Source organism: Dermochelys coriacea, chromosome 22 (genome assembly GCF_009764565.3).
Source record: "Dermochelys coriacea isolate rDerCor1 chromosome 22, rDerCor1.pri.v4, whole genome shotgun sequence".
NCBI classification, from domain to species: Eukaryota; Metazoa; Chordata; order Testudines; family Dermochelyidae; genus Dermochelys; species Dermochelys coriacea.
Window position 1 is genome coordinate 9061578 of NC_050089.1, and position 17793 is coordinate 9079370.

Consider the following 17793-nt stretch of genomic DNA (forward strand, 5'->3'; position numbering starts at 1 on the left):
AATAACTGATAGATAACCAAAGAAGGTTAGTGTCCTGCTTCTGCTTGGTGGACTCCTGTTACACCCATCTACTGGGGATGAAATTGCAGATTCAAGAAAAAACAAGATAGACAAACCTTGAACTAAAATCATTTGGATAGCCTGCTGAACTACCATGCTGGAAGTCTATTTATTTACCCTAGTTAACAGTAACAGTCAGCAGTAACTGTTTACTGTTAAGTGCATCTTAAAGTGTGGGGAGACTGAAAAGATATTTTAGGGTCAATCTGAAAGCAGCGTATCCATTGTGCAGGTTGCTAGGATTCTGTATGATGGAGGCTGTTGGAATAAGCCCGCTAGTCACCTGAAGAAGGTTGGTAAGCAGGATCAGTGTCTGCTTGCGGATGAAGGGCTTCGGGTCCTTCAGGCACATGGAGATGTTGGGAATGTACCTGTCCACCATGGTGGTGTAGCGGATACACAGGTCACACATAACTATGACAACATTATTGCGAATGGCCACATCTTCAGACACCTCTAGCTCACGAGCTAGGGCTGCGACACATTTCTTTGCTAGATCCTCATGCTGCAGACACAGCTTACCTGTCACATAGAGAGGAAAGAATTGGGGCTATGAATGTTACAGTTCCTCACCACCTCAGGGCTATCCTTCCACCTCCTCTTGGTGGCATACAAGTCAAAACACATGGACAGAAAAATAAGGCCAAGAAAATAGCGAGAGCAAGAAGTAAACAAGGGAATAAAAGCAAGAAAGTCTTAGTGGAGACTGTATGAGAAACCCGCAACCCACCTCAAGGGAAATGTAATCAAGGAGGAGGATTGTCCCATCCCTCTTCTGAGAAAACAAGAGACCTATATCATGGATCTAGTAACCCCGTTTCCTCTTTTCCAAAGGGCCATAGGGAGCTCCGAGTGCAGCCTAATGTCCTATGCATAACAAGAAAAGAGCCACCCCAATAACATTACTAGGAAGCCTTTAAAAATAACACTAATATTTTGCACCTCTAAATGTTGCTAAGCTCTTTAAGAACAAAGGACTGAGCATCATGAGGTATATAAGTAAGGAAGCAATATTACTCCCACACTAGAGAAGTGATATGTCCACAATCACACAGGAAGTATAAAGCAGAGCTGGGAACAGAAATCTAGTTCTAACATCCTTCCTCATATAGGAGACAAATATTCTACCCGGCCTTGAACACGAAGGCTCTGGCTCATCATTCATATAAGTCAAACATATAAACTGTTGTCAGACAGCCTTTCTAACACAACCTGCTCTGGAAAGCATTGAATTCCCTCTATCCCTCTGTTGAGCCTCTTGCGCATCACGTAGTTCCATAATCAGATGCCACCAAGCTCACAAGATGGTACAAGTCTGCAGGGTTCTACAGGTCCCGCTAACTGTGCTACTCACTGGTTAGATATGGTAAAGCTTTTTGGTTGGTGTGTGCATATAGTCACTGCAGGGAGTTACCTGCAAGCTTGGAGCTACAGCACTATAAACACTGAATACAGTTCATCTCTGTGTCTAAGCTCATGTAGAAGAGCTGTAGCAATTGTAACCAGGGAAGAGAGAAAAGAGCAGGAATCAGTGGTACACAGCATCTATTCCCATGACAGGGCAGCTCTTACCCAGTGTAATGAACGCATGGGCTCTGACCACTGAGGGCATAGCAGATCCTCTCATTTGGGACAGTGGCTGAGAAACTGGGAGTTCCTCACCATCTGGAGGACTAGACACTGGGAAACAACAGATCAAGAATTAAAATACCCTCAAAACCAGAGAGTTTTAGTTCATAAATGCAAATTTAAGAGTAAAGGGAGGGCCTCACATTGATCTACATTGACAGGACAAGCCAGAATAGACTGAATCAAAAGAAAGATGCGTTTCTCCACTTTGGCTGGGCATAACTGTGCAGTCTCACCCAAGGTGAAGAGATGTCTGACCTGAAGAGAGAAGCAACACTGTCAAAAGATAACAGCAGGGCTGACAATTAAATCAACAAGTTTCAACACGTTACCCAAGTCAGCCAGTGTTTCAACGGTGCTACAGCTTCCAAAACAGCTTAAAATTCCCTCTGCCCTTTAAAAGGGAAGGCATCACCCATGTATGAGGCTCAGTTAGATCTAATTCGTTACTGTCTAACTGCAAAAAGAAAGAGAGTACTTGTGGCACCTTAGAGACTCACAAATTTATTTGAGCATAAGCTTTCGTGAGCTACAGCATCCGTTGAAGTGAGCTGTAGCTCACGAAAGCTTATGCTCAAATAAATTTGTGAGTCTCTAAGGTGCCACAAGTACTCCTTTTCTTTTTGTGAATACAGACTAACACGGCTGCTACTCTGAAACCTGTCTAACTGCAGAGAGCCAAGTTCCTTTAGATCTGTCCCTACTACATGGTGAATTTCAGTGGTGACATGTACTATTGAAAAGTTGCAAACGGGAAATTAAATTGCTATTTTTCTCCAAAAAACAAAAATGAAGGCAATAACATGATGCATTTTGCATTAGTACAATCACTGCAGCTCCCCCAGAACTCTTGAAATCAAGTCTATTCTATAGCTTTCTGGCACATCACTCAAAATTTCCATTAGGAATGATATCCAGTCACTCACACACAAGAGTCTATAGACGTACTCGGAGAAATACCACAGGGATTTAGTATTTTCCCCTATAACTGTAAACTAATGATGGTTTTCCCCTCTCTAGAAACCTCAAGATTTGAGAAAGTAAGAGTGGTAAGGGAATAGAGGAGCTATGCTTCTCCAGCCTCCAATGGATGCAAATGATGACTATATTCTTTTCAGAATGGGCTGCTCTACAAGTAAATATGTGAAAACGAGAATTTCTTACTCAAAGCAGCTCTCTGTGTATTAAAGTCAGATCTGCTGACTTGGGTTGACAGAGATTTTACTACTTCTAACTACTGCCACTCCTGCCAAACCAGCACAACACTGGGAGAATGAAGTGGATTCTGTTCTGGATTGTGCATCAACAGAATACTCAATCATATTCCAGTTGAAAGGATCACCCGTGCAACCCCACTTTGCCTTCAAATTAAGAGCTCAGCTACATTTCTGCATCCCAAGTGAAAGCAATAAAGCTGCACAAATCTAACTGATGTTATAATTTTAAGAGAATGGAGTTGCACAGGTCTAAATGAGGGCAACCTTTTGTCTACAGAATGCTTTACTGTGGTGGCAATACATGAATCAGAAGGAACCTATTTTTACGTTCAATCCATGGACTTGAAATTTGCTGACAAGTTCCCATAAAAGAAGCACATCTGATGTAGAGCCACTGAGATTAAAGAAAAGGTCATCACACTGATCACATTTGGAATGTTGTCTTCATGACCATAAGGGCTGGAAAGAGGTTTATTTATTTATTTATTTTTTGTAGTTTAGGGAAAGGCTAGATTCTGTAGAAGTTGATGGCCTGGGCTGTCCCACTCATCAAGGAAAGCTTTCCACTTGTAGTCTACTTTCCAAGCCCTACTTCTTATTGTGTGTAACACCATGTCAAATTTGTGGTGACTGGCCTGGGCCTGTTGTTCTCTAGGATTTACAGGAGAACAAAGTATTGCATCTCATGAACTATTCCAGTGAATATTTTAAAAACAAATATATAATTCTAATTCATGTTTATTTCCATAATAAATATCAGAAAAGCAAGCTAAATGCCAAAAAAAAAAAAAAAAAAAAAAAAAAAAAAAAAAAAACCCACCCACAACAAAAAAATCCTGTATCAATGTACAAGGCAGAGTACTCCAGAGAATACAGCTCAGCTCGACAATCATGGAATCATCATTTTAAAGAGGGAACAAATGAATTCTTTGATCAATCAGTACAGAAAGGATACCAAGCTTACCAAGAGGTCTTCTTGCAGCTGCTCTGCTCCATCCTCTTTGAGGACTATACTGGAGATGTAGCACTCACAGACAGATACTAGATCTCCACATACCTGGTTGAGCAGCTTCTGTTTCAAGATGAAGGCAAGTCAATACAGTGCTCGTTAAAGAAATGCATCATGAGTAAAGCATCCTCCATGCATTAGTCCTGAATTGATAAATGAAAACCTTTTTCTCAAATCTGAAATGAATACTCTCTCTCAGCGCCCTCACACTAAGCAGTTTCTCTATGGCTAAAAACTTGTCCCAGTCTTTATTTAGCAAGCTAGCTGCAGGAATCAGCTGCAAACAAAATCTGGGTAAAATCTACAAAAGAACATTTGATCTGAACAGTTATTTTTCTCTTCGGTTTTAACTTTAAATGCAGGGGTTGTTGGTATCCAAGTAGAAAGGGCCAATTGTCTTCATTTGGCATTGCTTTATGAACCTTACACTCTCCCAATGATAGTAACAGAAGAACCCTCTTTAGCACATTGGCATAGGAATTTACTAAACAGCATCTCAGCAAAGCACAGTGGTTCCTACAGCAGCTAGTGTGGTAAGGAAATTAATCCACACGTAGGAAGAGCCTAATATAGAGGGAAAAACTCATGCCAATTTAGCCTTTTTTTAAAACAAAAAACAAAAAAAAAAACAAAACACTGCTTAGGATGAGCTCCAGAGCTTAGCTACTGAAGATCGCCAACTTCCCAGCTACTGAGGCAGAACAGATAGATGGGGCATAAAAAGGAAGGGAAACCAGGTGGCAAAATTAAAAGGGATGCAGAATTTTCCACCAGTAAGTTAGAATCTCCCTAGCTTTCTTTTATAAAGAGGTCTGCAGAATGGGGAAAGATCTTCACACAAACCCGCTCCCCTTCCCAGCTTGCCTTGGCTTTGTCACAAGCTGTTCCATTAACATAGCCTGAGAAACACTGTCACCTACTTGCACTTGTTTGAGTCCATAACAGGCTGGTAGTGATCATCTTAATCTATGGTGGCATATATGGAATGTGTCTGTAGCCTCAATATAAACTAATGGAAAAGCATCCAAAACACAAAACCCTGTATCAAAACAGGCATTACTGTAGGTCCCTTAAGGAAGTGAATTCAGTGGATTTCAACCGCAAAACATTCTCTTAAGAAAAAAAAAAAAAAGAAAGAAAAGCAGCTCTCTCAAACCCATCCTTAACACTAGGTGTATGCCAGTGCTGGTATGATATACCAATAAAGATGGCTAAACAGAAGAGAGGTGCAATTTTCTAGAGTCCGAAGTCTCTTTCCTTTGTGCGCTGAAGAAACCAGCATTTTCAGGAGAGGAAAATGTCTCTGTCTTCGAGAGACAACCTTCTCGAGATTTGTGAAATACACTTTTAAAAAAAGTCTATTCGAAGCCCCACCTGTGCCTCCTCAGGGGCATCTGTGTATGCATGGCAGAGCTTCTGCAGAGCTTCAACAGCTGGGCTGATCACCTCCAGGGGACACTTAAACTCCTTCAGCCAGCACTTGATATCATCTGAAAAGAAGGTCAAACACCTAGCTGAGGCAAGTGCTCATGTTAGCCGACTATTAATAGAAAGACAAAAATACAGTGGAGCTGGGAGGCAAAGCTGAACACTGACCCACACCAAGACACTCACCAATCAGCCTGCCCTGGGTGTTTCTGGGGAGATGCTTTGCAATGTGTCCAATTACACACAGGATGTGACCTGCGGTATTAGTGCTGGTATTTTGCTGTCTGAAAGGCCATTAAGGGGACAAATAGAAACATTAATACAAGAAGAAATACTGACTAGAGTCAAAAAATCCTTTCATTTGGATTATGCATGCTGAAGGCAGAACTGTCAGGTTGAATGAAAACATGATAGAGCTTGAAGGCAACTTTAAGATACTGGATGATCGGGCTCTAGCTCAACGCTGCCGGCCACTGCTTCTCTCCTAGATGGAAGCACCGTTAGTTTAAATTAAGCACTTTGATCTAAGCAGTCACCAAACAGCACTCTACCTGTGGAGAGCCAGAAAGAGGAGATCGTTTTCTTGGCCTGCCCTGAATGTCTTTTAATTGTCGAATGATTAAGATAAAGGCACACACCTGCTGACATTGTCCCAGGATTCGATTATCTTGGAGTAATCCAGCTTGGGTGAGGAACCCGCTACCTTTGCGAGCAGCATCCAGGCTGATGCAGCATGCTCTGTTTCCACATATGACATTACATTATTTATGAAAGTGGAGGAGAATTTCTCCTTCTGGGACCATATGTAAAAAGCTTTGTTTAAATAACGGCTGCAAGGAAGACAGAAAGGAGAAAAGAGCTAAGCATGCCACAGACAAAACAGCTAGTCTCTGGAGCTATACTAAGGGCCAGCAATTTTAGCTAATCCACCCTTCACGCAGCAGGCAACACAATGAAGCTGGTGACATTGCCATCTCATGGTTATTTATGTAAAAAACTTTTACTTCTCATTGTTCTGAACAAATCAGGATTTCCATTCTATATTTAACCCCCAAATATTTACATCCTCTCTTCCAAATTCCAATTCATAATTCAGGTGCACACAAAGCTTCTGCCACGTAGATATGGATGTAACACTACACATATCAGGTCACTGCTAAATTGGGCCCAATGTCTGGTGTGCTTATAGCCAAGAAAACTTAACTAGAAGAATCCAGCCCGGGAAGATTTTTTGTTGGTGGTTTCTAGCCAACATCCACAAGCCAGAAGAAGATAAATTTGTTATTAAGGCACAGGACTGGGATTTCTGGGTCTGGGTTTACCCCCATCTCTGAGGAAGCTCATTCTGTGCCATTGGCAATTCACTTTACCTCTCTGGGTCAAAGTTTGCTCTTTTGTCAAACAAGGACCACGATACTTGCCTTCCTCATGCTTGGGAAATTCTGAAACTCAACGTTTATCAAGTGCTTTGAAATTCTCAGTTGGAAAGTGTTATGGATGTGCAAAGTATGATATACAAGAGCCAAAATTAGACTGGTAAAATGATTTTGCAAGCCAGAAAGGCAGCACGACCGACAGATCAGTTTTCTATTTAAGATATATTACATGCTGTTGACTAATAAACATAAGGCTGCTTTTAATCAGTGTTTTGTCCCTGTCATTTTGTGTGTCACCTCATCTCTTTTGCTACTTCCCACAGCATTCTGCAGAAGGCAGTAAGATACTATTAGTCATAAGACAAGTAACATATTGTACACCAGAATGAAGAGAGGGAAAAAAACCCCATGTACACTGATCTCTATAAATATATAGATGGTTATTTTTCTCATCACCACACCCTTAACTTCAACAGTCCAAGTTCCTAGCAATACACCAAAAGACACACCACATGTGTCATTCTCCCATTCGAAGACTGGAGTTCGGGGAAAAGGAATCAAAGTTAAAACATCCAATAGACAGGAGAACTGTGCTGTACTCACCAATTGCCAACATGGAAATAATTGGCTGTTGATTTTCAGGCCTGCTATACCCTGCCCATTAAACCAGTAGAGCAACACAAGAAGCTCAGAATATAACAATACCCACATTAGCACGGACAGTATCACTTGATAGTAACATGTACTTGTATTAAATCACTTTGAGATCCCCAGGTGAAAGATGTATCAAAAATTAAATAAGCCTCACAACATCCCTGTGTAGTAGGTATTAAATACATTTTAACTGTAAGTAAACAGAGATGCACAAAGGTTGGAGTCATACAGAAAGTGAGTGGCAGAGATGGGAACAGAACACTGAACTTGTGTCCCAGTCCTCTACTCTAACCGACAGACAAGCTACTATTGTTCTACAGTGTAGTCAATAATCTCCTGAAACAGGGTTAGCTGGACACATTTCATGTATTTTTATAGGAGTACAAGCATTATAACAGCAATACATGCCTAGAGAAACACTGAGGAAAGGGCTGACGTACAAGTCCAAACTCCTCTTTATTGACTGGAATTGGCAGTACAACTGACCTACCTCAACTCCTGGTTTTCTGCAGTGATGAGGGCAAGGAGATCCCAGGCCAGTGTCTGGTTTCGGTCTTCATGCGTGAACTTACTATAGTGTTTAATGTGCTGCAACAAAAGCTGATCCAGGCAATCCAAGGCCTTTTCCTGCACAGAGTTCTCACTGTCCATCACAACAGGGACCACACCTGTTAACCAGGCCTTCTGTATCATAACATTATTGTGTTGAGTCTAAAGAGAAGAAAATTCCATATTAGAAATACTTTAAAGCCAGTAATTCAGATTCTACGCATTCAGATGCTATGGTGGGATTGAGAGATGAGACAATTTTAGTTTCCAAGGTACTGATGAAGCAGTATTGAAGTCTTACAGTGTATGGGACTAGTGGCCTTAAATTTCTAAATCACCATGGAATTGCTGAATATTCTATTCATGCTCAAGATACCAGTTATTCCTACTGATCTGAGGTTTGTAATATTTATTTACTAGAACTAAAATCAGTCTGACAGTGTCCCAGGAAAGCACTACAACAGGTCACTTAAAACGAACGGTAGTGAGCTGTGCCTAAAAAAAACTTGTGCTGTTATCCTCCTTTACTAACCTTTTGTAAATAAATATCAAAGAAGGAAAAATCTTTCAATGATACAATCTGCATACTGCAATCTCAGTACAATGATTCAGGCTTTTTTTTTTTTAAACCTGACAAGGTGAATAACAAATGTACCAATTTGCTACAGGAGAGCTGTATGAGAGCCAGAAAGAGATGTATATAACAACAGGAAATGTCTTATGCTCAAATAAATTTGTTAGTCTCTAAGGTGCTACAAGTACTCCTTTTCTTTTTGCAAATACAGACTTACACGGCTGCTTCTCTGAAACCATTCACAACTGAGTAAGAGTAAGATAGGTCTTTCATGTCAAAGGCAACAAAGTTATATCAATCTAAAGAAATTCAGTGGAGAAATAAGTGGCTAGTAATTTATGTAGTTTTTCCCTCCTTTAAATAAAATTATACTCTGCCAGTCTCGATAAATATTGTGCGTTCTTTCCCCTCACCATAAGAAGCTCCGTAATAGACTGTAGTGCCTGCTTCCGTACGGAGACGGCAGGGTCCCGGCAGCGATCTTGAAGAGTGGACAAGTCTTCTGGGGTACATGGGATCACGTTGTGCTTCAAGATACTTGTGAAGACCTAGAAATCAAACACCGTGAGAACACTGATTAGGAATACAATGGGTGCACATTTGGCTGTCAATGAAAAATCTAATCCACTTCCTATTGATTTCAATGGGAGAAGAACTGGTCCCAATGACAGTAAATCTCAAGACTTAGAGATACACTGGAGGACACAAAAACAAAGTGAACAGGCTTTGTAACAGCACTTGGGTAAAGTTAGCTTCATCTTTCCCTCTGTACAGTTACAGTCAGTTTCCTTTTGCATTTGTGTGGGTCATCACACAGTAACAAGGAAAAGGAAAACAAACATTCTAAAGACCCAAAACAATATATTTGTACAAACATAAGTCAACCATCAGGAGAACTGTGGGGCAGGGATTATACGCCTAACTATTTTAATTTTTTTTTTTTAAAGTGACTCGATTTCAAGAGGACAGTCTCTTTCAAGACCAACTGCCTGTTATTCTATGATTTTTTTTTTTTAAACTAAAGCAGCACACTCCAAAATCGAGGCTGGATAAAATCCAGTTCCTTTGTAAATGAGTTCATGAATTCTTGAATAACTACCCAACGAACATGCCTCTATTTATATAAGGAAGTTGCTTAATATAAAAGCCTACTGACATTTGAAAAGAAGCCCTATTTCTAAATGATGAAATAAGTGAACTTCAACGAGAGTACTGGTAGAATTCGTTGTGCTTGCATTATTCACTCATCAATTATCAGGAACAAGTGGAGAAGGCATTTTGAAAGACCTGCCTGTATGCTGCCGGAGCAGCAAAATGAGGCCATGATTCTTCAATGAGCTCCATGTGGGCAGATCACTGCATGAATTCATTGCAGAATGTTAGCTTACATGTTTATATTAATAGCACACAGTGCTCAGTAGAGAATATACCTGGAGTGCAGACTTCCTGACATTTGTCTTCTCATCCCCTGCTCTCAGTCTCAGCATAACCATCATCTCCTTCCCTGTCCAGGGAAAGCATGGAAAGAGAGTCATGAGATCCAACACAGGTAGAGACTGCAGCACCACCAGGAGATACTGATAAGGCAAGCAGCACACCATGACAAGATAGAGCACAGCTCCGCCCTCTGTTGATCATCAATTGTTGACAGGAAAAGAAAAAACACACAGTATCTGGCAGGTAAACCAAAGAAAAACTGATTTTCAAATATTTTATTTGTAATTTTAAGTATATTTCTATTGCTTTTATATTTTAGGTAAAATCCTGAAAGGAGAGTTATGTACATAAGAATGGCTATACTGGGTCAGACCAATGGTCCATCTAGCCCAATATTCTGTGTCTGACAGTGGTCAATGCCAGATGACTAGTGCCAGAGAATAGCGAACAGTGCCAGTGAATAGAACAGGGCAATTTCAAGAGATCCATCCCCTGCCACATCCAGTTCCAGCTTCTGGCAGTTGGAAGTTTAGGGACATCCGACTCATGGGTTGCATCCATGACCATCTTGGCTAATAGCCATTGATGGTCCTATCCTCCATGAACTTCTTTTTTGAACCAAGTTATATTTATCCATGATTACTCCAAGGTCTCCTTCTTGTGTGTTAACGGCTAATTTAGAAACTATCATTTTGTGTGTATAGTTGGGATTATTTTTTCCAAAGTCCACTACTTTGCACTTACCAAACACTTTGTTACTCAGCAACCTAATTTTGTGAGATCCCTTCGTAACTCTTCGTAGTCAGCTTTGAACTTAACTATCGCACCGTTTACAAACTTTGCCATCTCACTCTTTACCACTTTTCCCAGATTACAATATTTATGAACACTTTGAACAGCACCGGTCCCAGGACAGATCCCTGGGGCACACTGCTATTTACCTCTCCATTGTGAAAATTGACCACATATTCTTACTGTTGTTTCCTATCTTTCAACTAGTTACTAATCCATTAGAGAACCTTCCCTCATATCCCTTGATTATTTACTTTACTTAAAAGCCTTTGGTGAGGGACCTTGTCAAAAGCTTTCTGAAAATCCAAGTATACTATATTGACTGGATCACTTGTCCACACACTTGTTTACTCCCTTAAAGAAGTGTAATAGATTGGTGAGACGTGATTTCCTTTTAAAAAAGCTGTCTTGACTCTTCCCCAACATATCATGTTAATCTGCATGCCTGACAATTCTGTTCTTCATTATTAGTTTCAACTGATTTTCCTGGAACTGAAGTTAGGCTTACTGGACTGTAATTGCCAGGATTACTTCTGGAACCTTTTTAAGGAAATAGGTGTTACATTAGCTATCCTACTATCAACCAGTACAAAGGCTGACTTAAGCGACAGGTTACATACCACAACTGGTAGTTCTGCAATTTCATATTTGAGTTCCTCTAGAACGTTTGGGGGTATACAATCTGGTCCTGGTGACTTACTGCTGTTTAATTTATCAATTTGTTCCAAAACCTCTTTTAACAACACCTCAGTCTGGGACAGTTCCTCAGATTTGTCATCTAAAAAGAATGGCTCAGATGTGGGGAATCTCCCCTCAATCCCCTCTAATATCCTGGGGCCAACATGGCTACACCAACAATTTTTAAAGGAACCTTTTTGTCTCTAACCACCTCTTTCACTCTGCTATTTAGCCACGTTGGCATTTTTTTAGTCCTATTATTCTTTTTCTTATTTGGGGCATAGTTAGTTTGAGCCTCTATTATGCTGTTTTTAAATAGCCTCCTTGCAGTTGGTAGGCATTTTACCCTTGTGACTGTTCCTTTTAATTTCCATTTAACTAGCTCTCTCATGTCTGTGTAGTTCCCCTTTTTGAAGCTAAATGCTACTGTGGTGGGTTTCCTTGGTATCTTCCCCCTGTACAAGTATACTAAGTTACTATTACCAAGTGGTTCAGCTATATTCATCTCTTGGACCAGATCCTGCATTCCACTTAGGACTAAAGCAAGAATGGTCTTTTCCTTATGGGTTCCAGGACAAGTTGAGCCAAGAAGCAGTCATTTAATAGGTCTAGAAATTTTATCTCTGCATCCTTCCCTGAGGCAACATGTCTCCAGGCAAGATGAGCATAGTTGAAATCCCCCATTATTATTGCCTTTTCTGCTTCTGTAGCGTCTCTAAATGTACTAAATGTTTTGGAAAATCAAATAAAAATAAAGAGAATATGTAATTTTTGACCAATTGTTTTTCTTTATAAAGGGGCCTTGGATCATTTTTAACCTTAAAAGTCTTAACAAATTAACACCGTGCAAAACTCTCAAGAAAGTCTATATGATGGTAACTCTGCTGTTTGTGGGATAGAGATTTGTGTAGCGGGACATGAGAAAACTACTCGGAAATAATCCAAGATGAGTTACAAGCCTCACACACTAGAATTTCAGTATGCTTTATAAACAACATTCGTGAATTAAACCTCACAACCCCTCGTGATGAAGGAAGTATTAATACATCTATTTTGCAGATGGGGAACTTATGGCATAGAGGGGTCAAGTGACTTGCATGAAGTCACAAAGTCCATGGCAGAGCAAAAATAGAACCCGAGAGAACTGGTGGACGCAGAAGAACACTTCCGTTCGCCATACATGGAAATTAGGCCTAAAGCTTTATTTTCCTTGCCCATACTGAAACAAACTTTTACACCTGATTAGGTGAAATTATATAGTCTACCAGTGAGTTTATTAACTGGTAGATGTAACTAGGCTCTTATATTGTCAGTTATCACCCTTGACACACAGAATAATCAGCATTGTAGCACTAAAACTGGTTGTTCTGGTGAATTAGTTTCAATCCTGCTGTTATCTTTCAGAGCTCCCATAGTGGAATTTCCTACATGTTCATCTTCTTCCAAATATACTTTGCAAAGTCTCAGAGTAAAATGATTCTCCAATAAAACATTGTTTCTATAATACATGTCCAGCTTGGAGCACTGTGCTTCTGTGTTCTGGTCAGTAAAAGCCTGATCCAAAGACCTCTGAAGTCAATGGGAATCATTCCACTGTCTTTAATGGACTTTGGATTGGGCCCTAAATGCCTTTTTAATGGGCAGCTATTCTGTCCACTTGACTCCAGCTGCTAGATGGCTTGATAATGTCAGATCATTTTACTGGAACAGAGATATACTGCCTTAATTAGTAGCAACAAGTTTTCTGGGGAGGCCAGTCCATGACAAACTAAACTATTGAAACTATTGCAGGGGGAATCAACTGGCTAAGATAATCATGCTCTTGCCAACTGGCAGTGACTGAGCATTTCAGCATAATGGACAGGAACAATACCAAGGTGACCTTCAGCAGGTGGAGAAGGACTATAAAGGGAACAAACATAATGTAGTACATATCAGGTACTACAGGCTCTGTAACGTGCATTAACCCTATTGTATTTCTGGGGGAATTCTGCGCCCAAAAATTCTGCACCAAAAAATTAAAAATTCTGTGCACAGTATTTTAAAATTCTGCAAAATTCTGTATATTTTGTTGGTCAAATGGTTTCAATTATTTTGGTAATTTAATTAAACTACAATACAATGGATGAAGATTTGGAGTGGGGAGCATTGGAGGAAATCCCCAAACTCCCTTTCCTAATAGTAATGTAGCAAGGTTTGACCCTTTATTTCTAGTTATTAGTCAACAAGTATATATGCAGTCATATGCTCGAGGTTACATCATAGACAACTGAAGAACAAGTGAGGGCTGGGGAATCAAATGCACAATTTGTATTGGCTACTGACCATCTCCAGAAAGGTCAATAGCAAACAGTTCATGGAGCACATTCTGATAGGAAATTTTTTCAGACCAAACATTTAGACCAGTTTTAATCACTAAAGCACCATAAGCATTTATGAGGTCATACTGTCCTTTACACAACTCTGGCCACGTAAAGGAGCCTTAAAACTTTTACACCTGTTTTATACTCCTGGGGGAGTTCACTAAAAACAATGGGAACAATTCACTAAGCAGGCAGGCTGCTACATTCTGCTCTGCCTGAGAGGACAGAGCCTGCCCCATGCCTAGCGCCTCAGAAACGCCCCGAAGCTCTGCCCCTCCATGCCAAGCATGCTCTAATAGCAAGCGAGAGGGACAGTCTCTCTCTCACACACACACACACACACACACACGACTGCCCAGCCCTTCCTAACCCCTGGTGGTGATTTACGTCTCAACCAGCTGCTCCGGGCGCCCGAATCAACCTGCCTGTGCTGCTGAGGAGGGGCGCATGACCACGCTTGTGGCTTCCCTTTCCTTCCTCTTCAGAAGTCATTTTTCTGCAGGGAAGCAAAGAAATTTGCAGGGGACTTGAATTTCGCACACAGGCAGTGATGCAGAATTCCCCCAGGAGTAGCCCCATTGGGCCAACACTGCTATTCTTTTGCTTCTTCTACACATGGGTTTGATCACATTTTGAATATATTGTTTACCATTTCTTTTCTTTCTAAAATATTTAAACTGTTTGGTCCTCATGTAAGTAAGAAATTAGCACAGGCTTGAGTCAAGTATAATGCAGCCAGTCAACTCTGCTAATGCACCTCAACTTTGGGTCACATGTCCCTGGTGCTCCAGCTATCCTATCAAGCACAGCCACCCCATTGCACTGAGTTATTGTTATTCATTTGTTTTATTAAGTGCCACACTCCTTACTCCATGGAGCCTACAACCTAAATAGAGAACACATCATACACTGAGTGGCCAAGAAGGCATTTCTATCTCAGAGAGTAGATCTTATAAGAATATCATAAGTTTTACGGAATGGATTCTTATTGGTTTTAAGGAAGGATTTTAATAAAGATAGGAGCCTGTCACACTGAGATACAGAGGGAGTTCCTGTGTAGGGAGCAGCGTGGGACAAGTAACGAAGACATACATGAGGGACACAAGGGGAATAGTGAAGTGGGATTATTAGCAGTACAAAGGGAGTGGCGGTGGTGGTGGGGGAGTAGTCAATACAAGAGCAAAAGATGTAGGTACAGCTGTGCAGTTCCCAGAAAGCTACGGACAAGATGCCAATACCGGATGCTGCAGAGAAGTGAATTCTAATCCCACATAATGCACCTAGTCAGTGGTGCAATATTTATGAGGGGAAAATATATTTGTTCCTTGTGCACTGAAGAAAGATTTTATTAATATTATTATAAATGATGGAGCTACAAGTGTTATCATCCACATAATTTACTCCTTCCAAAAGAGATGGTAATTAATCTGCTTTTTGACAAGTGCTTCTGCCACATCAGTAGAAATGATCATCAATATGTCAAGATTAAATACACTGTCCAGAGTGGTCCTTCCAGACTTAAATGGAAATGGAATTTCTTTAAAACTGAAAATTCCACCACTCCCCTCATTACATATAAGTGGAACCTAAAATCTCTACGGAAAAATCTGTTTACTTATATAGAAAACTAGATGCTGAATACACATAAGAGGATCTGATTGCTGTTAGACACTGTCAAAACCTAATATCAGCTGAAAAGACAAATGTGATTTTGACGTACTATCGAACATAGTGGTATCACCATCCCTGGTCAATTCAATGGTCTTGAAAGTTGGAAGAGTCTTCAGTGGATGGTCGGAGTGAGCTAAGAGGAAAAAAAAAAAGTAAATCAAAGGATTGAGAGGACTAAAAGGACATGTTCTCTGCACAGTGTGGCGCATCACTAAATGGAGAATGTTATGTACCCACCCCGAGATTTCGTATATCAAATTTATTTCTCTGTAGAGAACATAAGGCATGTGGAGGAAAAACAAACATTTTTAAGAGAAGACTTTACCTTCTGTGTGGGTTACCAAACTCTCAGGGTAGTTGTTTGTGTCTAAAAGCATATGACCAGAAGCTGCAGAAAGAAGAAAAAAAAAAATCAAACAAGATACTTCCATTCAGGATTCTTCTTCTTTCCAAAAATAATCAGGCAGGTAATCTAAGAATAGGAGACTGCATATGCATTATTGGAGCATACCATCTGGCTTTTTAATCACACTATGGGAAGTTTAGCACGCTAAACATGAGAGATTTAAACTTCCTGGACACTGAAGATTTCTGAAGATGTAACTGTGTGTCAGGAATGAGGAATTTATTTATTTTTTAAATGAGTCATTAAGTAGTTTGTAAATGTCTTTCAAAGTCATCACACAGAGGAGTCTATTTAAACCAGTCATTATGACAATAAAGCCTTTCTAAATATAAGTTGTAGTGAGTAACAAGACAACTACCTTTTCACTTTGTCATAACACCTAAAAGGACCTCTGCCCAGATTTCTAATTCCTTGTCAATTAGATCTTTGATCTCCCAATAATTATTCCCCCAAAAATTCAAGAGACATTTAGCAATACTGAATTCAGCTGCCATACTTACTGCCTTGTAATAGCTCCTGTATACTCTCCAACATAGTGGCAGCTTTCATTTCCAGACAGTAAGCAAAACTGGATAGTGCTTTGCTGCGGACCGTAGGTGCCTTGTCTGAGCAGCGGCCGAACACCATATCCTGCACCAGAAACTTGTGCTTTAGAAGCTTCTGATGATCCACAGACAAGGAGCTGTCCGGTTTCCTCTCCGGCATATCCAACAGAGCTAAGGCTACATCAAGGGCAAACACTCTGTAGGGAATCTATGGAAGTGAAGAACACCAGATCCTCTACTACAGAAGTGTTAAAGCACCGAGACATCTATCACAGCTGTAATCTAGTTGCTACCAGCCGTCAGCTATAAGAAAAATACTATTTAGTACTTATACGGTGTTTTACCTGCTCAAAATACAGCTATGTCCAAAGATCCGGTGTATTAAATAGGATATACACTTACCTTGGTATTATGTGAGTATCTATAAAGCCAAGCTACAAAGTCAGCATACTCTGCACAAGGGAGCTTATTCAGCAATTGCATCACGGCTTGTGCGGCATAGGTACGATAGTCAGCTTTATCTGGGACCTGAAATACAAGGACAAAGGAATTTGCCAAGACCAATATTCGGATGGTCTGTTACAATAGCTAAAACACATTTCAGTCCTCAGAATAAATATCAGTTTATTCAAGAGAGTAATATGGCCTAGCAGTTCAAGCACAGGACTGTTAACTAGGAATTCCAGCATTCTAAGCTTGTCTTTGCCAATGGGTCAACATATGGCCTTGGGCAACTCACAAACCCTGAAAAGCAAAGATTCCCCCTTTATAAAATGGGGATAATACTAGCTTCCCAAGGCAACTGTGAAGACTGGAAAAACGTGATCCATGGACAGCTGGCTGGTCACAGGGCTCTTGTAATCCTTGTTTCCAGCTCCTGAAGTCACACTGACAGTAGCTACACATATGTTAAATGTTTCTCTGTTTTTACTTGACCACATAAGTAATTGCTTTGTCACAAGATTTTAAATGTTTTTGTTTAAGATGTCAATAGAAGGTACAAGCAATTGTGAACAGTGGAGAAATGTCCATGAGAATCTCTCTGCTAAGATGAGTGCCATACTTTTACAGTTTGAAAACATTTACATGGATCTAAAGAGTCACTTTGTCACAAGAATCTCAGACATACTAAAATACCCAACAGAAGACGCATGGTGATAAAGTTTAAGTGGTGAAAGTTAAGGAAATAGATTCTCCACGTTCATTCATAGGCATCACATTTTATCCAAGAATAGTGCCATTGTCTAGATCCGAGATATAAAAAGGAGCTAACATACCTTGGCACAGATATGCTGCAGTAAGATTCGGAGCACAGGAAAGGCGACTTCCTTTAGTTCATCTACTATAGAGCTGCACAAAACAGAAACAAGCAATTTATAACAGGTTGCTTTTGTAATAGGGAGCA

The 17793-nt window shown here is 40.3% G+C and overlaps 1 protein-coding gene across 2 annotated transcripts in view; it reads right to left on the reverse strand.

Moving 5' to 3' along the window:
* The window catches only part of NCAPD3 (non-SMC condensin II complex subunit D3), a 49625-nt gene that overhangs the window by 16401 nt on the left and 15431 nt on the right, over positions 1–17793 (reverse strand). For both annotated transcript variants that reach the window (XM_038380930.2, XM_038380931.2), the window contains exons 9-23: positions 17666–17738; positions 16791–16916; positions 16344–16596; positions 15763–15825; positions 15487–15570; positions 9927–10000; positions 8910–9044; positions 7864–8084; positions 5982–6173; positions 5530–5627; positions 5290–5405; positions 3871–3978; positions 1833–1947; positions 1633–1740; positions 344–582 (exon numbers count right to left, since the gene is read on the reverse strand). In XM_038380930.2, coding sequence (XP_038236858.1) covers positions 344–582; positions 1633–1740; positions 1833–1947; positions 3871–3978; positions 5290–5405; positions 5530–5627; positions 5982–6173; positions 7864–8084; positions 8910–9044; positions 9927–10000; positions 15487–15570; positions 15763–15825; positions 16344–16596; positions 16791–16916; positions 17666–17738 — 2005 coding nt within the window. The remainder of the gene's footprint in view (positions 1–343; positions 583–1632; positions 1741–1832; positions 1948–3870; positions 3979–5289; positions 5406–5529; positions 5628–5981; positions 6174–7863; positions 8085–8909; positions 9045–9926; positions 10001–15486; positions 15571–15762; positions 15826–16343; positions 16597–16790; positions 16917–17665; positions 17739–17793) is intronic.